Consider the following 25257-nt stretch of genomic DNA (forward strand, 5'->3'; position numbering starts at 1 on the left):
CTAGTGTGCACTTGTAATCCCAGCACAGGAGAGATGAGACAGAAGGGTCCCTGGGGATCACTGGCATGACAGACTATACTTGGCAAGCTACAGTCAATGAGAGACCCTGACTTAAATGAAAAAGGTAGACAGCTCCCAAGGAACAAAACCTGAGGTTGTCCTCTGGCTGCCCCAAACATTTACACATGGGTGAGCATTCCCACACACATGTCCACTTACATAAATGATAAGCAAGCATATGAAAACAGTCCAATGTGGTATGTTTTTCAAGAATTGTATATTAAAATCATGAGATGATATCACTTGCCATTAGAATGGCTAAATCAGAAAGGGGGGTTGACAATATCAAATACTTGTAATGATAGGAAATAGTAGATTGTTATTTCTTGCTAGTGAGACTGCACAATGACACAGTAACTTATATTTTCTAAATGTACTTTGCCATATGATTGAATGATACGAAAACCACAAAATCTGAGCAAACACAGGAGATACAATATATTAACTGAAGTTCCTATATTAACATACTTCTTTCTGTTTAGTTGATCCACAAGGTCTGGACTCTTGCTCAACTTGCCCAAACCTCCTGACATTTCTGCATATTTTGCTTCATAAAATAAATAAAATCCTTTTTCCAGAAGGACCTCAGGGATATCTCTCCACAGGCACCAACCCTGTAAAGCAGTAGCCATGGAGACTGTACCCTCAACAGCACACCATTTAATGGCTGTAGGAGTGGGAAAACACTGGAAGCTTTTAAAACTGTCTCCTGAATATTAGTGTTCAGGCTTAGGTATGAATGGCCCCCGCATAGACTCTGTCTTGGATGCTTGGTCATCAGGTGGCGGTCGTGTTTCAGAAGGCTGTAAACGCTTGGAGAGGCAGGTCATCAGTGAGGGAAGTAGGTCACTTCTGTGCCTGTGACCTTTGGTTCTTGTCCATTGTGAGAGGAAGAAGCTTGTCCATCACATGTTCCTACCACCATCATGTTCTGCCCAAGCACATGGAGTCAAGTGACCATGGACTGAGCCCTCTGACCATAAGCCAAAATAAGTCTTTCTTCTTTAGATTGTTTATGTCAGGCATTCTGTCACCACACAGGTAACTGAACATGTGAAAGTCACTTTGAAAATATCTATAAATGGATAAGACTTGTTCTACTTTAAAAAATATTTAAAAGGATATAAAAGAAGATCTGCATGACAGAATACCTTGTTCTAGAACAGGCAGTCAGTACTGGAAAATATAAATTAATACATAGATTCAGTTTAACAGAAATTCTATTTCGCATTCAAAGTTAAAATTATCCTAAAGTTCAATGAGATGGAAAATGAGAGAATGCCTAGGAAGTTTTTTGTATGTTTTGTTTTTGTTTTTATTTTTTTAAGTAATGTGTTTGAGAATGCAGATGTTTCCTACCTCTGGAAGCATATAAATGTCAGAATGCATAACAATGTCTGACTTCTTCAGTAATAGACAGATCACTGAACAGAAGTCTCAGTCAGACCCAGCATGTTCCTGAAGTACATGGTCCAGATGGCATTTTGGATAGTGGGAGTAAGTTCTTAACTGACTGGTCAGAATGCTGTTGATTAAATGTTGCTGGCACTCAGGGAAGTCAACAAAGTTGCCTATTCACCAATTTATCCAAATAAATGGCAGAGGAATTGGAACCCTTTGCTCAGGTTGTCAGAGTACAGAATGGGTGGCTTGAAAAACAAATTCTTTTAAAGGTTTATTTTACTTATGCATGTATATATGTGTGTGTGTGTGTATGTGTGTGTGTGTGTGTGTGTGTTTGTGCACCTGCAGATGGCAGACAGCCATCAGTATACATATCTCTGCACTCATACAGAGGCCACAGGAGTCTGATATCTTCCTCTGTTGCTCTTCATCTTTGTCCTTGGAGTCAGTGTCTCTCCCCTTGAACCTAGGGCTTGTGTTTTCTTGGCTAGGCTGGAAGCCAGCAACCCCCAGCAATCCTCCTGTTTCTACCCTGTTCAGTGCTGTGACTACTGTAGTTTGCAAGGATGCCTGGTCTCTTATGTGGATGTTGTGATCCTGGATCCCAGCTCCTGTCCTCATGTCTTCAAAGTAAACACTCTTAGCCACTGAGCCAGCTCTCCAGTACATTAAACAACAGATTTCCTACCATTTTCTTGCCTGCGTTTCTTTCTTTCTTTTCTTTTCTTTCATTTTTTTGGGTATTTATGTGTGTGGTTTAGCTATAAGTGCAAGATATAGGTACCAGTATGGTATGGTGTGTGTGTGTGTGTGTGTGTGTGTGTGTGTGTACACATGTGTTGAGAGATCTTCCTGATGGTAGATGGGCACCTCACCATGGCTTCAAGTATGCTTGCAATGTGAGACAGAGAAATCCCTCTGCTGTTTCTTCTGATATAAGGATACCAGCCCTGCTAGATGAGAACCCATCCCTTATACATACATTAATCACCCCCCCAGCTCTCTGTCTCCACATTTGGTTCAAATCTTCTGCATCTGAATTGAGGGGAGGTGTGATTCAGTCTATAACATGGATCAAAGATTTAAAGATTGGCCAGACATGGTGGAGGATCTCTGTGAGTTTGAGGCTAACCTTGTCTATATAGCAAGTTCTAGGGCAGCCAGTCATACATAGTATGACCCTGTCTCAAGATAAAAGGATTAAAGATTGACTTTTTTAATGTGTGTGTATTTGCCTGAGTGTATATATGTGAACCATCTGTGGACAGTTTCGCACAAAAACCAGAAGAGGGCATCAGATCCCTAGAGCTGGAGTTACAGGCAGTTGTGAACTACTTCCATGGATACTGAGAACCAAACCAGGGTCCTCTCTAAGAGCAGAAAGTGCTCTTAACCACTGAGCCACCCCTCCAGCCTCAGATCAAATGTTTAACCATGTGTGGTGGTATTCACTTCTAAAAGATCCCAACCACGGGAGGATCACCACAAATACATTTACAACCTTGGCTGCACAGTGAGTCCATCTCAGAAAGCAAAGACTCAGATTTAACAAATGAAACCATTAGGGCACTTGGAAGATGGGAGTCCATGTTTATAGCATGTGAATGTGAGAAAGTCCTGCCTAGTGATATCACTAAATTCATAGTTCATAAGTGAAGTAGGAATTCTGACTGAATCTATTTTTTTGTATAATTTTTGTTTTTTCAAGGCAGGGTTTCTCTGTAGCTTTGGAGGCTGTCCTGGAACTCGCTCTGTAGACTAGGCTGGCCTCAAACTCACAGAGATCTGCCTGCCTCTGCTTCCTGAGTGCTGGGTAAAGGCATGTGTCACCAACGCCCAGCTATGACCATATTTTTATGAAAGCAGTCTATATAAATATTTACAGTATATTCAAAATTCAAGCATCAATTGGGGTAGGATTGTGTCCACTGATTTCCTCAGTGTGGGTAAGCTACCTGGTGCAGATATTTTCTGAGCAAAGCCCCATGAGATCAAGCATGTGACTTCTCCACACTTGTGTTTGAGCCCAAGTTTTTCATGATGACTCCTCTTTAACAAATGAGAATTCACCACCTTTTACCCTTGCTTTCCCAGTTCCTTTGTAAGAGCTGTGTGCAATGCCACTGGGTGGGGATCTTTAGAAAAAGCAAAATGTGATTTCTGCCTCCCCCCACAGCTTATAAATTCAAACCAGAAAAATCAAAACTGGTATTTGGTAAGACATAAGTAAGGGTGATCAGTGATTCCAGAATGAGGATCAGATAAGAGAACAACCTTTTAACTAAACCAAAGAGCAGGGCAGGGCGTTCTCTGTCCTACCATATAGTAGCTGCATGAGTACAGTAGTCACAGTAGCTTCAGCGTGGCATCCACTATGCAGCAGGAACCGTTGCCACTTGCAGAAGTGAAAGTTAGATGGCCTGCCTGTGTGGTGTGTGTCCTGCCAGCAGAACAGGACCTGACGGTGACCACTGAGGCTAAGTCAGGGCTGTGTGGTGTGTGCCCGTCCAGTTAGGAGATCAGGGAGTGTCAGTGCCCACTGAGGCTGACAGGGCTCATTGCTTTTCCCTGGGAAAAATGAATCCCTCTGTGCCAGGACCAAGGCAGGCTCTTGCTTCAATAATCTTGGACTTTGGTGGCTTGCCTTGCCATGTAAATACTCTCCTGAGAAGGCTCTGTGATGCTTGAATTGTGGCTTTTGGTTGTTTTGTCTGTTTCCTTTATGACAGAGCCTTGTACTGAGCTATCTTACCTCAGCCTCCAGAGTACTGGAATTACAGGTGTCCGTCACCCCACCTAGTTTTTTGTTACAGCTTTCTTTGTAGAAAACTGGGAAATCGTGAAGACTGAGAGGTAGCCAGTCATGTGGGACATCTGCCCACCTGTGGGAAGGATTTGGGTAAGTCAAGATCCAGGGTGCAGGCTACCCAGGCTGGGGCCTGTTGTTCCTGTGGTAGCTGTTTTCACTGAGGTGAACTTGGTGGTATTAACCTAACCTCACATTTATGCTTTCCAGTGTGCAACCAACTTTTGATATGCAGGAAAAACAATTATGGTGATGACAATGGCTATCCCACTTTTAGAGACATCTGACCTTAGGTTGATTTACACTATCACCACCTGGCTCTTACCTCCCCAAGATGCTCTCTAGAGGCAGGAGATGCCTCCCTCCATCAGGACAGGACCTGCCGTGCAGCAGAAGTCGCCTCCCAATTCAGACCATTTTCCTTCATGGATCTGGGATCTGTGGAAAGCCAGGCTGCACAGTACCTGGAGATTTCCCTCAGGAACCAGCGTGTTGGGCTCAACTGTGTGCGAGTTTAGGAAGAAAAGCACAGGAGCTCACTCAGAATTCAGAGGCAAGATATACTTGTGATGTCCTAAGGATCCCTGGGAGGCTAACGGCACATAGTAGCCTCTGTTGGAGTGTGCACCAGGCCTGATCTTAGAGAAGATACCGTGTCGCATGCTGACTACCCCCTGCTGCACTCTTAACTCTGTCCTGGCTATGTTTTCTGGGGGTGGAGGGAAGACAAAGCCAGCCAAGATGCTCTCCATCGATTCTATATTGTTCAGTAGACTAGGACGACTGAGAAGTAGGTGCCCTCTTGACTTCGGATGCACAAAGATAAGTGCAGTGGGTGTCACAGCGAGAGTAGTAATTATGTCATCTGTCTTGTCATGGAATGTGACTATAGTAATTGCAACATTTTCTCCCGTCATTGAAGCTGGTAATTATGGTGCAACTAACAGCATTATGTGCTAACTTGGGCTGTTTTAATCACCTCTTTCACTCTGAAATGCAATGGGAAAATTCCACAGTTGTTCCCAGGCTACCCATTTCTCTGAGCATCTGCTATCTTATAATCCTAACAGCTGGGTGCTGAGGTGGGAGGCAGGGATGCTCAGGGCAGCTCATCACAGTGATCTCAATGCTTGATAAGAAAGCATCAGCATGAAGGCAGTTGTCAGTTTTCTACCATGATAAAATATTATCTTTGAGATTATCTGCTTTGTTTTAGAAACAGCAGATGTTTTGGCATCTGGCACTGTTTGCCACCCGTACCTTTCAGGAAAGAAACCTCAGTCCACAAAAATCAATTTAATTCTGATTAAGAAAAACAGGCGTTGGGAGGCAGAGGCAGGTGGATCTCTGTGAGTTCGAGGCCAGCCTGGTCTATAGAGCGAGTTCCAGGACAGCCTCCAAAGCAATATAGAGAAACCCTGGCTCAAAAACCTCCCCCAGAAAAAGAAAAGGAAAAAAGAAAAGAAAAGAAAAACCTCCTTCAGCCCTGGAGGCAGTTAGGTTAATTAATGCCGGAATGGAATACTGTGGACCAGTGTATTACTTTTCCCATGGCTGTGACAAATTACCTGCTGAAGCAATGTAAGGACGGTCTCGTGGTTTGAAGATACAGATGGGAGGGCACGGCAGGGACCTAAGGCAGCTGGTCACATCACATTGGCAGTCAGGAAGCAGAGATCGATCAAGGCTGGTACTCAGCCCTTGTTCTCCTTTCCATTCAGTCTAGGACCCCAGTTTATGGGAGGGTACCACTCAGTCCGGCTCTTCCAACTGCAGTTAAACCTGCCTGCAAACACCCTCGTAAACACACCTTGGGTCTAAATTATAGCCGCCACAGCCATGATGGCGTCTTTCATGTATAATGTTCCATGCCTGAAAACAGTCATTACCTGTGTTTATCTTCTCTGAACACAGTGTGGTGAACACTGGCAGATATTCAAGGTCCTTTGCATATACTGACATAAATAGACTTTGGGCACTATTATACGAACCCAGAGAGTCTGGTTGGGATAGAAATTCCCTTGATCACCTTGATGTAAAATGATTTACCCTGCATTAGATGCAGCTAGGCATAAGTAGGCCATTCTCTACAGTGTAATTGTTTGAGTAAAAGGTAATCCTATAAGGAATTCAGAACTAGCAGAGCATAGTCAGAAAAAATGAAACAAGATCGTTTGTTGGGAGTGTAGAATGACTAAAGGGGCCGTGTTTGAATCACCCTTTCCTCCTGGGATTGTTAGATCGCCATCCCTGACCGCAGACTTCTGTTCAAGTCCATGTTCTGCAATTGTAACAGAATTCCATGGTTGGAAAATAGAAGATGGGGGAGAAGGCAGGAGAAAGAAAGGAAAGATTGGAAGGGAAGCAGGAGGGAGGATCAAGGAAGGGAGGAAGAAGGGAAGGGGGTGTTTTTCACAGCTCTGAGCTAGAAGTCTAAGGTCCCCAAGCTGTGTCGTAACATTGTGGGAAGATAAGCTATTAAAGGCAAGGCAGGAGAAAACTCAGGCTAAACTCTTCTTGTTAGGAGCTCTGTCCTGCAGTAACACGGTAGCCTGTTGGGGGTGGGGTGTGTCACATGACCCATTGGTGAGTGCCCTTAACTTTCAAAGTGAGTTTTGAAGGGACTTTCAAACTGCAGCAACCATGTGTCAGTCATTCTGAGTGCATCTAGAAAGCTGGCACAGTGTGGAACCAGCCTAGGTCCACACGCTTGTGCTCTTACAGCAAGTGCCTCTTACCTGGTACTGGGTCTACCTCTTTGCAGATTCTGTTGGGCCACTCGGGTGTGCAGTTGGGATTCCATCCAGGAGGGTAGTTATGACTGAGTAGATGTAGCGACAGTCTGAAAAGAACAGCTAAAAACGAGATGACCTTAGCCAGGCCGTAGTGGTGTCTGCCTTTCATCCCAGCACCAGGAAGGTAAAGGCATCTCTATGAGTTCGAGGCCAGCCTGGTCTACAAAGAGAGTTCCAGGATAGCCAGGGCTTTTAGACAGAGAAACCCTATCTCCAAAAATACAAGAGAGAGAGAGAGAGAGAGAGAGAGAGAGAGAGAGAGAGAGAGAGAGAGAGAGAGAGAGAGAACAACTTTTTCTCTTAAAAGGAGCATGGTGGCATCAAGTATAGCCTCACCTTTCTGATGTGACAGGAAAAAATTAATAGAAAGAACCTGCTCAGAACTGGGGGCAGGAACAGTCACCCAAGCACAATTTCCATGGGGCTACAGACACTGGGGTGTGAGAGGTGCTTGGACCCTGCAGCTCTTCCGCTGGGCACTCATACTCCCAAGTGCCCTGATCCTAACCCCCATGCCTTGCCAGTGATAAATTTGAACTTGGGGTTGTTCTCAGTTATGTGAGTATAACCCTCCCTCCCCACCCCCATCTCCCTGTTACTCCTCACACCCCCACTGCTCGTGTATAAAGGTAAAGTGGTCAAGGGACAGGAAAGCTGCCCTGGTTACCCACAAGCCAGCTGTGATGAGGAAGATTGCCATACACAGGATAGGGATGCCGCATGTTATTTTATTAGGGAGAAATCACTTTTGTGAAAAGCTGAGAACTGAGGTCAGCGCTCTGCTGGTCTCCGACCTTGACCAGAACCCAAGAGAGAGAGTGACCCCTTCTTCCTTGACCTTTATCTCTGCCTTCCCCCAGATACCTATGACCACGCCCAAACGGGCATGGTCAATGCTTTGGGTACGTGAGATGTCTCCCTACACAGCTGTCAACTGCAAAGGCCTATGGCCTGTCCTCCTCCTCCACATCTGTGACTCTTCAACACATACTGCTGTCTGCAGTGACTTTGTTATTTCTGAATCTTCTTGCTTGGCTCTAGTGTCTTAGTTTTCCCCTTGTCATCTTCTCAGTTAGCTCAGGAAGTTAAAAAGATGCTCAGTAAACACTTCATGGATGGGATAAAAGGTAAGTCCATATAAAGAATTATCAGAGCATGGTCAAGAGAAGGGAAATGGTCATTTTGGGGGCTGGTGGAGTACTGAAGGGGCCAGTTTGAACTCTTGCCTCCTGGGACTGTTGGATCTGCATATCCGACCTCAAGTTTTTTGTCCTAGCTCTACTCCTAAGCTGACAAGTGATTTCCAGCAAGGAACTCACCTTCTCTGACCCCTAGATTAGTGACATCCCAGAGTGTTTTTGTGTCCCTAAGCTTGCTTTACCTGTGTGGTCTGTGGTTCTACCTTTAATAGCAAGGTCAGCTTTTTAAATCCTAACTAACTGCACATCCAGATGGGAATTTCCCAGAGGAAGACCAAATTTGCATGTTTAGCCATGACAAGGGATGGGAGTGCGGGCACAGAGATGACCCTGATGGGGACACACAGATCAGGAGTCACACAGTGAGGGCAATGGGACATAGCTGTGGCACAGAAAGAGAGGACCTGCATGCACATGCCTGCTCTCACCTTCCAAGTAAATGCCAAGTGCTTCCTGTCGTCAAGCTCTCCTCCACCAAGATGAAAAGATGTCTCTGTCTGTCTACAGCCGCCAATGGGGGAGACAACACATTTACCCAGGTGCCCCTCTGGCAACCCCTGGGATCCCTACCTGTCTTTCACTTCAGGGAGACTCCTGTAGGAGTCCATTTAGGCCTGCTTCACCTGGTCCTCATGCCCTCTTCAGCCTTCCAGTTTTCATTTTCCCAGTAACTATTTTTCTTGATGCTGTGACAAAATACCTAATAACCTTCCCAAGGAAAAGAGTTCATTTCCAGGAAGAAAAGGTGATACAAATGGATCCTTTCTCATTCCACACTCCCAACAAGTGTAGCATTTGTCAGGACTGGGCTTGGCTCATTCACTCAACGTGTAGTTATTTTATTTGAGGAAAAAAAAACAAAAAACAAAACAAACAAACAAGGCATCAGCATATGTCTCCTGGCATTATCTGGGGGAATCAGGCTACCACCTACACTTCCAGGTCTGAGTTGGAAATCAGAAAAAAGAATCTAAAGGTTGAAGGTGACTTGCTGGGACAGGGGCCTGAGGATATTCTCCCCTGGCTTCTTGTGATGGCTAATCTCACTTTGTCAGTGTGACTACATCTGGACTCAACTAAGACCTGAGCCATCAGGGATTTTCCTGAGTAGATCATTTCAGGTGGGAAGACCCGTCCTAAGTCTGGATCATTCGAGGTCAGAATGGCCACCTAGTGAGATGACTCAGCAGGTGAAGACATATCCCACGAAAGCCTGACGACCTGACTTTGATTCCTGGAGCCCATGTGAAGGTGGAAAGATGGAACTGACTCCATAAAATGTTTGTTCTCAAACTTCTCCATGTGTGCCACGGCATGCATCTGCTCCCTCCCCAATGTGTGCACACAGTAGTATATAATAAGCATTTTATACTAATATAATGATATTATACAGGTATAATAATAAATACATTTTTGCTGAATGGCAGCTTGCTGAAGGGGACAGAGTGTCACTCCTGGTTTGGCCATGAGAGTAGACTGTAGAAAAACCAATACTAATAAATACAATCAGCCTGGTTTGGCTAGGAATAGCTTCTGTGTTAGTCTTACAGAAATGCAGTGGCACTATGAGCTTACTCTGCTCTGTTCTCTCTGCTCGCTTGTTGGAGGTGCTGACATCCAATCCATGCTAGGCAAGAGCACTGCCACTGAGCTACACCCCACCGCGTGTGCTCAGCCCTCTGGATCCTGACCTTGTACTCTAGAGCGGCAGGACCTTGCAGCTCTTCCAAACCCATCACCTTGGTTCTACCCAGACCTGCTGGCCTCTGGCCTTGTTTGATCTTGCATACCATACAGCCTGACTTTGGCCGAGGCCACTCTTCCTGTGAACCACGGCCTGAGTCTGCTCTGTGAATGCCTTTAACCAAGCACCTGTGCTGTGTCCCCGCAGGTCTCCCAGGCAGCCTCAGACCTCCTGGCCTACTGTGAAGCCCATGTGCGGGAGGACCCCCTCATCATCCCGGTGCCTGCCTCGGAAAACCCCTTCCGGGAGAAGAAGTTCTTCTGCACCATTCTCTAACACCCGTGGTGACCAAACGGGCCCTTTCCTGCTGTAAAAGTCCCGAGTAGAGACCGCGCACGCTCCCATGTAGAGGCATGCCTCCCAAACACACCCCATCCCTATCCAGCCACTCGTGATCTGGGCTCACCTTGGTTTACTATATTTTCTTCACGACACTATTTCTTCTTCTTCTTCTTCTTCTTCTTCTTCTTCTTCTTCTTCTTCTTCTTCTTCTTCTTCTTCTTCTTCTTCTTCTTCTTCTTCTTCTTCTTCTTCTTCTCCTTCTCCTCCTCCTCCTCCTCCTCCTCCTCCTCCTCCTTCTCCTTCTTCTCCTCCTCCTTTTCCTCCTTCTCCTCCTCCCCTCCTCCTCCTCCTCCATCTCCTTCTTCTTCTCCTCCTCCTTTTCCTCCTCCTCCTCCTCCCCGTCCTCCTCTTCCTCCTTCTCCTTCTTCTTCTTTGGCTTAATTTTTGTTATTTCCATCCATAGAGAAGAAAACAGATGTTTTTTATAATCAAATGACAAATGTGCCATATAAAAGTGTGGATTTAAGTGTCTGCAATTTTTAAAGATTAATTCCCAAGTGTAAGTATATCCAGTTGATAAATTTCAGCGGGTAATTCATTGAAGTCAAAACCATGCACAGTAATCTGGTATCAGATGAGAGCATGTCAACCACATGAGAGAGTGAGGTCCCTTTCTCCTCTGGCATCTCTATTATCGGATAGGAGTCTTCAGGGGCCATGTGCCAGGCCCTGTGGATGGCTAATGTACCCACCTGCTTCTCACTGAACATTCCAGAGTTGATGCTTCTGAAAATGCATTTGTGGTATAGACACTAAGGCAGCCTTGATGGTAGATACTCACCAGGAAAACCCCACGGGGCCACCTCCTCAGTCAAAATGCCATTCTTCCTGCTTCCTTCCTCCTGCTTGGTGTTTCTAGTAGGGTGACGAGTACAGTACTGGGCCCTTGGAAGTCTCTGCAGAGTCATTCCTGCTCTGAAATAACAGAGTGAGTCACATGCCACTCACTGATCTGAGGAGTTAATGCTGTTAACATCTCTAACAATAAACACCACAATGGAAGTCTGTTTTAAAGAGGGGATAGCCAAGGAACAGAGAAATGGCGTTTGCTCAAGACTACAGACAGTGTGGGCAAACCATGACTTCCATGTGTGGGTAGCCCATCCCTAAAGCTCTTCCTGAACCCCTGAAATGCAGCCGCCTATTGCAGGTGTACAGCACCACAAACAATCCTAACTGCACACTAGGAAGGAAACAAACACATTTGTCACACCAACTACACGCTTCTCTCCCACCTTTGCTGGGAGAAGTCTCAAAAGCCTAGATTCTGGCAGTTTGTGGTAGACGATATGTGGGTGCCTCAAGATCAGGCAGCAGTAGGTCTGGGGTTTTCCAAGACAACGCCCTAGGCCCCATCTAGAGTACCCCCATGCACTCCTGATAAAGCCAGAGGTGCTGAAGGCTCCGTGAGGACATTGTTTTGTAGATATCTGGAAACTGCCACTCCTCTGACTCTCAGAGAAGATTGCTGTGCTGCTGGACAAGCTGTTGTGTGCCAAGCTGTTCAAACCAGCAAACAGCAGACAATGTTAATTACCCCTCTTGCTCTTCTGCAAGAGAAGAAATCAAGTAAGGCTCTGATTATCCTTGAAAACCACTATGTGCTAGATGACAACCCATAATGTTGAGAAGAATGTGTGACTTCATAGATACCATGGTTCTGATGATGATGGATGTAAAATGGCTTCTGAGGAGGCCATTATCATTTTTATTAAATTGTCGTGGGTTTGTGCCTTGCTACCCTCTCTGGCAGCTTTTGTGGGAACCGTTCTTAGTTTTACTACTGTACATGAGGCTTTGTTGGGCTGTAGATCTCTTTATTCTGTGGTCCATGTTGGTATCATTAACCTGGCAGAGTACATCATGGTCCACAAAAGCCAAGGAAGTGGGTCAGCATTTAGGGTGGCAAAACAGGTCGGGAGAACAGTGTGCTTTAATCTTCTACCAAACTGTCTCTGCCTGCCCCCCATTTCCAACCAGCTTTCCTACATTCTCCTATAGATGGTGTGTCCACTAGTAACTGTCCTGGGAATTTAATCCCATGCCGCACTCGAACCCATTGAGCTTTCTTACCCCCAACATCTTCCTGCTTATCCCTAGATTTCTGTTAATTCCAGAGTCTCTGACATCCATCCAGTAAACCCATGAAATATCCTCATTTGGATATAAATATTGTGTGAGCTGACACCTCCACTCCTGAGTGTACATTTGACAGAAATATGCATATATCATCAGAAGAAATGTGCTAGAGCGTTCCTAGTAGCCCTTAAGCAGAAGGCCCCTTGTGCCCATATTGGAGAGATAAGCAGATGAGGGTCATTCACATGGTAGACTCCTGCACAGGACTGTCTCAGCTCCACCCATAGCTGAGAGAACCTTGCTGGCCTAGTGGCGGGACTGAGAGCACGCAAGTCCAAGCCTACAGTTCCATTTTCATACAGCACATGACTCAAGGAGGAATAGCAGCTGCTCTCAAATGGGCAACAGAGGGGATGTGAGAGGTTCCTGGAATGTTCCGTCTCTGTATTTAGCTACCTGTCCCCCTGATATGTGTAGTTTGTGAAAGCTCTCCCAGCTGTCTACTTTTGGGTGCTTTTCTGTATGTGTGTTATACTTCAATAAAAAGTTGGGTTTTGTGACTACCAACTCGATCCCTCTGCTGGCTTTGTCTTCTTTGGCACTTTATTCAATGTTTGACTCCTCTTTACATGTCCTTAATACATGACATTAATAGCTCCCGTCATTAGTAGGACACTTAAGCGTGTGTTTGACAACATTTTGAATACAAACTCCTTGTAATCACCAGCTGTCTGGCTAGAGAACAGGCTGCTGGCACTGCACAGGTGCCTTCCCACACAAACACTATACTCTGCGATTTGTAGGCAAACAGCAAGGCACAGTGTGTGTCTCCCACCGAATGGCTGAGGTGACATCCTCAGCCTCTCTTGCCTTCTCACCCTCAGGAGTGAAGGGACAGGATGGTCTTTCAGGAAACCCTATGGTTACAGTGACCGCTGGAGCAAGAGAACAAGGTGCTGTATGGCCCTGTGGTGACGAAGTGACACACAGGCAGGGAAAGTAGGTGCTGTATGCTTCTCCCTCACTCTGCTTCCACCGAGGGCCTCCAATATCTGAGCTCCACAGGGCTGTTTCCTCTCACAGCTCTGCCTCTGGAGTCCCAGGGCAATCAGAGAGCAACTTCCAGCGGTGCCCACCACCCCTCACAGCAGTCCAAAGGTTTGTTCTTTTATACTGATCTCCAGGAGTTGTCAGCACCCCCAACCCCCACTGAGGAGCCACAGGAGAGACAACACCAAGAGGCAGAAGGGGTTCTGTGTGGGGACTGCTGGAGCTTGAGCTGGAATCATGAGAGCTGCAGCTGGACAAGAACAGGGCTGTAGCCATGGCTTGGGTAGTTTACTGACACGGGCATGTCCTCAGCCTCACATCATGTCTACCCCTTCTCCCCACTCCAAGTCCTCCCACTTTCTTTCAAATCCCTTACCTTTTCTTTGTTATTGTTACATGCATGCATGGATGGATGGATGGATGAATGGATGGATGCAAATTGGGTCTGCAGAGTCCATTTACTGTTGTCCTATATCTATATGTTTAGAGCTGACCACCTGGGAGTAGAGAACTTGTCAGGCTCATCCCTGGAGAAGACTGGTTCTTCCTCCCTGTGAAGCCATTACTGAAGCTCTCCATCTAGGCATGGGCCAAGTGAGAGTTCTCCCATCCTTACTGGCATGTTAACTGCTATTGTCATTGTGCTGGCCTTACTTATGCATCTAAATTGTTGAGATTTCATAGATACTACTTCACAGCAGATCCCTGTTCCTGTTTCTTAAAATATTTCTTTCCCCATTTCCATGATGTTCTCTGAATTGTAAGTAAAGGGGTCACATTGTAGATGTATCAGCTGGGGCTGGGGACCCCATGGTCAGTTTTTCTCTTCATTTTGAACAGGTGTAGCTTTCTATAATGGTTCCTGACCGCTGCAAATAAAGCTTCTTTGATGAAAGGTGGAAGCTACACTTTTCTATAGGTATAAGGGTAGGCACTCAGAATGCAGTCAGTAAATATACTGGTTTGGAAAAGTGGCAGTCATAGGCTCTCCCCTGGGGTCTATGACCTCTCTAGCTATGAATAGTTGACTAGGTTTACAGTACTAGGCATGAATTCCTTCCTATTGAGCAGGCATTAAGTAGCCAGATGGTTATTGGCTATCTGTAAAATATCCCCATTTCTCACTACTATAACTGACTGGATTTTAATGCATATGGGTCCAACACTACCACCACACTGCCTATTGTTACTCTAGGGAGTTTAAGATCTGAAAGATAGGGCCTGTCCAGTTAAGTGCTTGCCACACAAGCCCAGGACTTGAGTTAGATCCCAAAACCCACATAAGAAAGCTGGATACTATGGTGTGTGCTTATAAACCCAACACTGGGAAGGTAAAGACAGGTAGATGCCTAGCAGGTTGCTGTCCTGCCAGCCTAGCCTAACTGGCAAGCTCCAGAATAATGAGAGATTCAGTCTCAAAAAAAAAGATGGACAGCTCCTGAGGACTAACACCCAAGGTTATTCTCTGGCCTCCACACACATGCACACTTATTCCCACATAAATGCATCTACACATGTATGCATACACCTTCATTTTATCAGCTGAAGGAAAGCACAAAAAACCACTCTATTGGCTTCATAGCCTTGCCCTGCTTTCTTGCCACTTACAAGCAATAAATCACTTGCTTGCTAAAACTTCTCTTCACACTGTGTAGCTGAATGCTGGCCTAATGGTGGTAATTAAGGCTGGGGAAGGGCTGCCTCTGGGTGAGAAATGGAGGACTAGCTGGAACAGGAAAGCAGCATCCCCCAGTGAGCCACAAAAGCAGCATCATGTATCACTCAGGGCAGCATGCGTTTGGAGTGGGGGACATGGAAGTGTTTCTGTGAAGAACCAGGCCTGTCATTACCGCAGCTGGGGCCTGGTGAGTGCTCAATCCCTAGCTTTTCTTTCCAAATCTTTTAGTAAAATCCCCACCACTTACTTGAAGCTTTTTACATTTGTATTAGATTTCTTTTTTTTGTTTTGTTTTTTTGCTTTTAAGTTAAATTAGACTCAGTTCAGTTCTGTTTTAAATATAAACCAATTCCTTTGTCCTGGATGCTTTTAAAGCCACTGTCTCAGTGCTTGCTCCTGGCTGCAATAATTGTGGCTTTGTTTTAGCCCTGCCTGGCCTCTGACATTTGGATGTGCAGATGCACCTGGGAACAACCCACTTTAGTTCAGACTACATAGGAACAAGCTCATGCCAAAAGCCAGGAAGGAACTGGGGAAGTGGCTCTGGCCCACGCGAGGACCTGCCTTCAACCTCAACACCACTAAATATAAACCAAAAGGACAGGGGGTATCTGTGGGGGGGACAATAATGGCCCGTCACTTAGAAGACTGAAAAACAAAAGAAACTATTGAGGTAGGAGCCTGGGTTGGGTACTCAGTCTTGGGTTGAACTCTGGTTCTGTCCATAGCTGGCTCTGCTGATGCTGAGAGCCTTCCCACCCTCCCACACAACCCTCCCCACCCTCCCACACCACTCTGCTGCTGTGGTCATATGAGGACAATAGCAGCCTTCTCATAAGAGCTCTTGACCATCCAGAAAATAACACAAGTGGGTAGCGCTGTCTGATGCAATGTGTGCTCAATAAATAGGCATTGATTAGTGATTAGATTTGCCTCTGTAAGAATTACTGTGGGAACTGGGTCTTGCAGAGATGCAGGACTGAGAACAAAACTGTACTTATGTACTGAAGAGAAGGGAGAAGACCACACATGTCAGACAGTAGCTGACATCCCACTCAGTACCTTGGTATATTGAAACCATGAACTTTTTATGCACAATATAATTGAGGAGGACCATTTTGCAAGCACTGGAAGACAAGACTCTGCTGTGATTAGCAGAGGAGAAATAGGCAGCCTGTGGTTTTGATGACAGACTTCAAAATTGCTATACTGCAGAATCCCTGTGGACAAAGATATTGGAAGGATTAAAGTGTTTGTCAGGCCCTATCAAGAGATTTCAGTCTCCACCTATGGAAACAAGTCACTGCAAATCTCTCTAGTGACTGGGATTTTACTCTCTTTCTATCCGCCAACCAGCAGTGCTGTTCTAGACTGTCTTCTCTGTCTTGTTTCTTCTGGATTCATGACAGTTTGCACCACTACATATGACATCAAGGGACCAGAGACTGGTGTTCTTTGCAGTACCAAGTCATACATGTCCCACAAAGGGTGGAGGGATGCTCACTGGGCTTCCGACTGGGTTAGGGATGTCCAGCTACAGCCCCAGCCCAATACTGGAGATGAGGATAGTTTAGACAGCCTTTGGGGGTTCATCCAGGAGGTAGTCAATTGGTATGCTGCTTTAGCTAGTTCCAACTGCTGTAAAAAAAAAAAAGTAATAGGGGGCTGGGAAGACCACTTAATCGACCTGAGTTCAATTCCAAGAACTCATGTACAACAGAGCCAGGCATGGTGGCATACACTTGTAATCCTAGCACTAGGGAAATGTACGTAGATGGATCACTGAATTTACGTAGCCAGCCTAGCCTACTTGGCAAATTCTAGGTCAGTGAGACATCTAGACTCAAAAAGGAAAAAAGCTGGATACCTGAAAAATGATAAAATGATAACACACACACAGACAGACACACACACACACATGCGCACATAATTCTGGAGGCTCACAATTGGGGAGTAAATAGCCACATAGTGGCTATGGTAGAAGCATTTCCATGGCGCACAGTCCTCTTCACACTATTTCTCACACTTTAGACAGCAGAGAGGTGCATATATTGTCAGGACTCTTCTAAAGTCATCTAATGCCAATGACCTCAAATGCCTTCCCTCCTAATGCTGTCAAAGTGAGTGGAAGGGTTTTAAAGGGAAACTGGGGACAGACAGGCACTCAGTAACAGTGACTTCAGGAGCCTGACGAGGTCCAGGCACAAATTATTTGTTCAGTTGTTATTGGGAGTAGAACTGTGCCGCATCACAAAGCTACACGTTGATGGTATTGTGCTTAGCACCTCATGATATAGATCAGGATGCACAAGGCCCTGCAGTCCTTCCTCAGCTTCCAAATAGAGGAATGGAAGGACGGAGGGAGAAGGAGAAGAAGAAAACAGAGAGAGATGGGGAGGGAGGGAGGGAGGGAGGGAGGGAGGGAGGGAGGGAGGGATTCAAAGAGGGAGTGAAGGAAAGAGGTAGCAAGAAAAGAGGCAGAGGCCTCACAGCTCTAATTTTAGTGCTGTGGCTACTGAGGCAGGAGGCTCTCCAATTCAAGGTCAGCCTGGGTGACAAAGGGAGATCCTGCCAAAAATAAGTTTAAAAAAGAAAACCCAAAGTATAAAAGAGAACTGTTAAAGAAATAATTAGTTTTAAATGAGATCAAATAGGTAAGCTTTAATCCAATCTGAGTGGTGTCTTTATTATTATTAATTTTTTTTTTTTGGTTTTATGAGACACGATCTTTCTGTAGCTTTAGAGACTGTCTTGGAACTTGCTCTGTAGACCAGGATGACCTTGAACTCACCTGCCTCTGCCTCCCAAGTGCTGGGATTAAAAGTGTGTGTGCCACCCCCCGCCCAGCTGACTGGTATGAAGAAGAGGTAAGGGTGCAGACATACACAGAGGGTCATAGAAGATGGTCATCTATAGGCCAAGAATCGGAGTCTCAACAGGAGCCAACCCTGCTAACACCTGAAGCTTGGACTTCAGCCTCGGAAACTTTGAGGAAATAACTCTCTATTTCTTAGACCTCACAGTCCATAATATTCTATCTCTCTCTCTCTCACACACACACACACACACACACACACACACACACACACATACACACACACACACACACACACACACACACACGGAGTATATTAACTATTTTTCCTTGTAGCTGTGACAAAATACTGAAGAAGCAAAGAAGGAGGGAGGGAAGGAGGGAAGGAGGGAGGGAGGGAGGGGGGGGGGGAAGTTGTTTTGTTCACTGTTTGAGGTATAGACCATTATGGCAGGAAAGCATGATGGCAAAAAGTGGGAACCAGCTGGTCACATGGCACCCACAGTCAGGAAGCTAAGAGAGATGAATGGTAGTGCTCAGCCCACATTTCTCCTTTTTAAGTACTGGTCTTGAGCCGGTGGAAAGGAGTTGACCACAGTTAGGGTTTGTCTTCCCACCTTAGTTAACCCAGTGCAGACACTTCTTCATAGACATGCCCTAGTGACTCCAGACCCTGACAAGCTGGTAGTCAATGTTAACCATAACCCAAGGAAACAGACAATGATCACATCTTTACATAGGGCTTAAAGTACGAATCCTCCAAATAGCACTGCACAAAACTTACTTTGTAAATCCTCATATCAGCCCTGAAGGCATTATTACCAAACCCATTTTACAGATGATAAAATGAGGCATAAAGGGAGTAAGTTCATTATCAATGTCAACAAGCAACACAGAAGCTCAAGCAGCCTCATGGTATACTGTAGGTTGTTAGTGACTTTGCTATATGGTTCTTGGAGACAATGAGAAAATAGCTGATACAAAAGTTACTGACTAGGAGGAGAGGCGGGGCTTCAGAACATCTTGGGTGTGGTGTTGAAGAACTCCAGCAAATTGGCAGCCATTATGAGGGCAGGAGATGAAGAGGAGATGGGGACCATGTAAACAAACCAGGTGCTTAGACAAAGGCATGAGCAGAGTCATGGAGGCAGGTGCCACCTTCCTTCAGAGGTAGATTAATTTGGATTTATGAAATGAGTCCCAAGAAGTAGAATTCTTCAGAAAAGAACTTGAACTGGAGACCGCAGCAGCAACCTAGCCAGGCAGGTGCACAGGCACAAGAACTCTGGCCTGAGGACATCAGGGCAACTTTGTAAACCAAACAAGGAAGGGCATGTGGCCCAAGTACATGACAGATTCATCACAGATGACAGCCTCTACTTCCCAGATAGCCTCATGTGGAAGACTAAAGTCAAACTCTTCCCAAGAGGCCAAGGCTAACAGGTCACAACTGAGCCCAACTCTGGGATCCCAACAGAGCAACAGAAGGGGAAATAAGAGAATCCCTTCTACATGGCAGCCCGTGTCCTCTGGGAAGTCTCTGTGCCCATTCTTATTAACCTTCCTGAGGCTTGTGGTAGAGACCAGGCCAATAGAGAGTGGCTTAGAAAGGACTCCTTACTTCGAGGAACAGAATCTACAGGGGCCAACAAGCTTGCTGTCTGTCAATACCTGACACCTCCAGGGAGGAGTCTCAGTGGTCATCACAGAGTGCCATGCTTCACCCAGTGACAAAAGTTTCACTTCCTTGTGTGGTCCAACTTCTTAAATGCTGACATGTGATATTTGTAACTATCACCTTAATGGGACACAACCTGTTTCTGAAGAGGGCAATCTTCCAAGTGTCTTGGCTAAAGAGTTCTCCACGGTGTAAGAGTGTTGCTCAGTAGTACAGCTCTTGCCTGGCATGGACAAGCCAGCTTCACACTCCAGCACTACCAAGAGTTCTCTATGATCAAGTCATCCCAAATGCAGACTGACTGTATTAACATCATTACTTCTTATCAGTTGGATGCATGTAAAGGAATACATGAAGCTATGTATTCCATCCACCATGAGTGTGTTTTATTAGAAAATAGATGCCCCTCTGGGCCATGGTGGTACACACCTTTGATCCCAGCCCTCAGGAGGCAGAGACAGGCAGATCTCTGTGAATTCAAGGTCAGCCTGGTCTACAGAGTGAGTAACAAGAAAGCAAGTTCTGTTACACAAAGAAACCCTGTCCCAGATAGATAGATAGATAGATAGATAGATAGACAGACAGACAGCGATAGATAGATAGATAGACAGACAGACAGACAAACAGAGATGCCCCAACACTACCTGAAGTAAATGTACTTGTTTAAGTGTACATTGAGGACTAGGGCTGTAGCTCAGTTGTTAGAGTGCTTGTCTCATATTCACAAAGTCCTGGGTTAGATCTCTAGCACCACATAAACTGGGCATTGTGGTACGCGTGTATAATCCCGTTACTTGGGAGATGGAAGCAGGAAAATACAGAGTTCAAGGTTGTCATCTACTACATAACAAGTTCAAGGCCAGCCTAGAATAAATGAGACTATTAGAAAAAGAGAAAGATATGTGGTGTGCCTGAGGCTGTACAAAGAAATCTTGTCTCAAAAACCAAAAAGGGGTCCTTGCCGGGCGGTGGTGCCGCACGCCTTTAATCCCAGCACTCGGGAGGCAGAGGCAGGCGGATCTCTGTGAGTTCGAGGCTGGGCTGGACCGACAGCCTCGAAAACAATACAGAGAAACCCTGTCTCGTAAAAAAACAAAAAACAAAAAACCAAAAACAAAAAAGGGGGTGGGGAGAAAGGAAGGATAGAAGGAAGGACAGAGCTGGGTGGTGGTGGCACACGCCTTTAATCCCAGCACTCGGGAGGCAGAGACAGGCAGATCTCTGTGAGTTTGAGGCCAGCCTGGTCTACAAAACTGAAGGGAAGGGAAGGGAAGGGAAGGGAAGGGAAGGGAAGGGAAGGGAAGGGAAGGGAAGGGAAGGGAAGGGAAGGGGAGGGAAGGGAAGAGGGAAGGGAAGGGAAGGGAAGAGGGAAGGAAGGAAGGAAGGAAGGAAGGAAGGAAGGAAGGAAGGAAGGAAGGAAGGAAGGAAAAAGAGAGCTCATTGTGCTTAGGCTTTTCCAGTATAATATTTATATCCAAATACATGATTAATTTGTTTATGATCATGTTGAGTCAGGTATTTATTTATAATAGACATTATATTTTTAGCATCCAGATAACAACAATCAATTCCCAAGAATTTATTTTGCTTACCAAAGTCTTTATTAACTTGCATATCATTAATGTGAATTTGGGGCACATGTTTTAGTTCCACACAGCTATTTACATTTTTAGAACATATTTGTTTACTGAAGCACCAACTGTTGTAATAAACCATCTTCACAGTCTTAACTTTAATTGGGACAAGAAAAAGAGAACTTTCAAAGGCAAAATTTCTCTAAATACCAACCAAATGGAACATGCCCAAGGCAATGAGTGTTTGGGCTATATTCTAACTTTAGAAGGTATTTGTCATGTGGCTTGAGGGATGGCTCAGCAGTTAACAGCATTGGCAACTCTTACAGATGACCTGCATTTAGTTCCAAACACCCTCATGGAAGCCCACAACTGCCTGTAACTCTGGTTCCAGGGGATTCATGCCCTCTACTGACCTCTGCAGGCACTGCATGCATGGTTCACAGACTTACATGAAGGTAAAACATTAAAAAAATAAACAAATCTTTAAACCATATTGTGCATTATTATGGTTTTAATCTTCATTGTACCCCAACAGCTCTTTGTTGAAGATCTGGTCTCCAAGGTAACAATGTTCATAGGTGGATGTCTCAGTTAGGGTTTCTATTGCTGTGAAGAGATACCATGACCACAGAAACTCTTATAAAGAAAACATTTAATTGGGACTGGCTTACAGTTCAGAGATGTAGTCCATTATTATCATGGTGGGAAGCATGGCAGCATGAAGGCAGACATGGTGCTAGAGAAGGAGCTGAGAGTTCTACATCTGGATACACAGGCAGCAGGGAGAATGACACTGAGCATTTGAAACTTCATAATCTACCCCAGGCCATACACTTCCTCTATCAAGGTCACACTTGTTCCAAAAAGGCCATACTGCCCAATAGCACTATGAGCCTATGTGGTTCATTCAAACCACAACACTGGGTCTATGGGGAAATGACGGGGTCATAGAGATCCATGCTCATCAATGGTCAGAATCATGATCTTATGTGGATGAGTGTGTATGTGCATGCACATGGACAAGTGCTTGGAAGAGATGCAGAAGTAATATTGAGAGCTTGAAAACAGAGACTTGGAAAGACCAAAGAAAAGGTCACCATGTGTTGTCTCCACCCAACTGAAAAGAGCAAAAAGAGTTGTCACAATTACTACTGTGATCAGTCCAGTAGATGTCATACTGAGTCTCTCACTTCTTTGACCATAGTTCATAAAGCAAGAGGCCTTCTATATCACAACTCAGAACCAACAGGAGGATCAGACTCATCTTTCCTCCACAACGAACAAAGTGCCCCATTTCCTCTGTTCACTTGTTGAATCAGGGCATAATATGCTGAATTGTTCTCGCATACCACTAGACGCTGACCCGATTGATGTATGAAAGCCACATGTTTATTGAATTGTGGATCTATCTGGCTGTCTTTGAGTTCTCCAGAAGGAATCCCATTCAAACCACAGGTGCTGATGAGAATTTTGCAGTAGTGATAGAAGAGGGTTTTTATGTTTCCCACAATAATAAGCTCCTTTGGATGTGTCTGTCTCACCAAGTGAAGTGTCCCTGCCTGCTTTACACAGTTATCTTCACTGATAACTTGATTTGATTAAGAAACATTTAAGAAGCCATGGTAGCACATGCCTGTAATCCCACCACTGCAGAGTCTGAGGCAGAACAGATTGGCTTAAATTTGAAGCTAGTCTTTACAGTTGGCATTGTCTTTACAGTTGGCTCCCAAAGACATGGAGACTTATTATCAATGCTTGGCCTTAGTTTATGCTTGTCCCACAAACTCTTTTAACTTAACTTAACCTATTTCTAGTCATCTACATTTTGCCTGGTGCTTTTTACCTTTCCTTCATTCTACTTTCCTCCTTCTTCCATGTCTGGCTTGCTGGCGCCTGACATCTTCCTGTTGTCTCCTTTTCTTTCTACCTGAGCCTAAATTCCTTCTACTACTTATTCTTCCTGCCCAGAAATCCCATCTATACCTCCTCCCTCACTATTGGCCATTCAGCTTTTTATTAGACCAATCAGGTGCCTTAGGCAGGCAAGATAAAGCAGCAACACATCTTTACATAATTAAACAAATGCAATACATATTTACATAATTAAACAAATATTCTGCAACAAATCTTGCTTCATAGTGAGTTTAGGGATAACTGGGGCTACTGTGGTGTTTTGAAAGAAAATGGTCCCCAAAGCAAGTGGCACTATTAGGGGTGTGTCCTTGTTGGATAAAATGTGTCACTTTGGGGGCAGGCTTTGTAGTCTCATTTGCTCAAGCTTCCCTCAGTGTAATAGTTAGTGGACTTCTTGTTGCCTGCAAGATGTGACATTCTCAGCTCCAGCACCACATCTGCCTTCAAGCCACCATATCCTCTGTAATGATGATAATGGATTGAACCCAACTAAATGTTTATTTTTATAAGAGGAATGAGACACCATGACCATGGCAAGGTCATGGTGTATCTTTGCAGCAATAAAATCCTAAACTAAAGTTGGTATCAGGGACTTGGCATTGCTGTGATAGGCCTGACCATGTGTTTCTTTGGAGGAATTTTGACTTTGGTACTTTGGGTTTGGAAAGCAGTGGGATGGTTTAAGCACTGCTCAATGGGCCATACTAGTAGGAACATGAACAAGTGGTATTAGAGTCATTTGAACTGTGTGGAGGCTCACTCGAGAAGTTTCAGAGAAGAATTTTAGTATGTTGCCTAGAGATCATTCTTGTAATATTTTGGTAAAGAAAGTATCTGCCTTTTGCCTCTGTTCAAAGAGTTTGCATGAGGCTAAAGTGAAGACTTTTAGATTAAATCTGTTGGCAGAAGAAATCTCAGAACAGCCTAATATAGACTCTGTTGTATGAATATTAGTGATAACTCTAATAAGAATTTATAATGAAAAGGAGTAAACTGAGCAGGGTAAATTGCAAAATGTAAATTTTGAGGAGAAAGGAAGTAAGTGCTAGGAAGTTGAATGTAGAGCTAAATCCTGTGTTCAAGGAGATAAACAGATTAAGAAAGGGATAGGATCTTGCCCTAAGTTTTCAACGTGTGGAAAGAAAGTAAAGAAAAGCTTAGACCTGGGTGTGGTAAGGCACACCTTTAGTCCCAGCACTGGGAAGGCAGAGGCTGGACAGCCTGGTCTGCAGAGCAAGTTTTAGGACAGCCAAGCTAAGGAAGTGAGAGACAGAAAGTTGGTGAAGATGTAATTGAATGTGAGGGGGTCATGTTCAAGCCCCAGTAAGAAACAGAACTTGGCAGCTTCAGCCATGTGGTTCTGGCTTTAAAGTTAAGGAGAGAATAAAGGGGTTATGGACATTGCCTCCACACCCAAGGGATGCTGCAGAGAACAGGCATGTGTCAGGGTGTCCCTGAATTGAGGCCTAGTAGAGGACATTTGGAAAAGCTGTGAAGTTGTAGCCTATTGCCTTGGAGAAAGGAAGACATTAGAAATGTCAGAGTTGTGGGATACCTGCCCAGGAGAGCCACTAGCAGGGAGTAGAACCAGCCCAAGAGAAAGAAGTGTGTTGTAGACACAAAGCTGTAGAGTTGGAGATCTGAAAAACATGGAGCTGCAGGGTTTGGAGTTTGCCCAGCTGGTTTTTGGTCTTGTTTGGGGCTAGTATTTCCTCTCTATGCCCCCTTCCCTGCATTTTGGAATTGTAATATATATCTTGTGCCATTGTATGTTGGAAGTATATGATCAGCTTTTTGATTTTGACTTTATAGGGGATTCAGTAAAGAGACTGCCATGTGTCTCAGAAGAGACTTTAGACTTTGAAACAAGTTTGAGACTGTTATAGACAATGGGGTCTTTTGAAGTTGGACTGGATGCATTTTTTGCATTATGATATGGCTATAAACCAGGGAGTATAATGTGGTGGTTTGAAAAAAAAGTGCCCCCTAATGAAGTGGCACTCTTAGGAGGTGTGGCCTTGTTGGATGAAGTGTGTCAACTGAATCTCTGAAGTAGCATAAGCCACCCAATTAAATGTTTTTACAAGAGTTGCCATGGTCATGGTGTCTCTTCACA

At 44.9% G+C, this 25257-nt stretch overlaps 1 protein-coding gene across 4 annotated transcripts in view; it reads left to right on the forward strand.

The window, feature by feature from the left end:
• Gng4 (G protein subunit gamma 4) overlaps window positions 1-10542 on the forward strand; it is a 40762-nt gene extending 30220 nt beyond the window's left edge. For 2 of the 4 annotated variants that reach the window (XM_040755615.1, XM_040755613.1), the window contains exon 4: window positions 10156-10542. In XM_040755615.1, coding sequence (XP_040611549.1) covers window positions 10156-10284 — 129 coding nt within the window. In that variant the 3' untranslated portion in view covers window positions 10285-10542. The remainder of the gene's footprint in view (window positions 1-10155) is intronic. The other 2 variants (XM_040755612.1, XM_040755614.1) reach the window with 2 other exon arrangements.
• The last annotated feature ends 14715 nt before the right edge of the window (window positions 10543-25257 follow it).

The sequence above is a fragment of the Mesocricetus auratus genome, unplaced genomic scaffold (genome assembly GCF_017639785.1).
Source record: "Mesocricetus auratus isolate SY011 unplaced genomic scaffold, BCM_Maur_2.0 Super-Scaffold_100013, whole genome shotgun sequence".
Classification (NCBI taxonomy): Eukaryota; Metazoa; Chordata; class Mammalia; order Rodentia; family Cricetidae; genus Mesocricetus; species Mesocricetus auratus.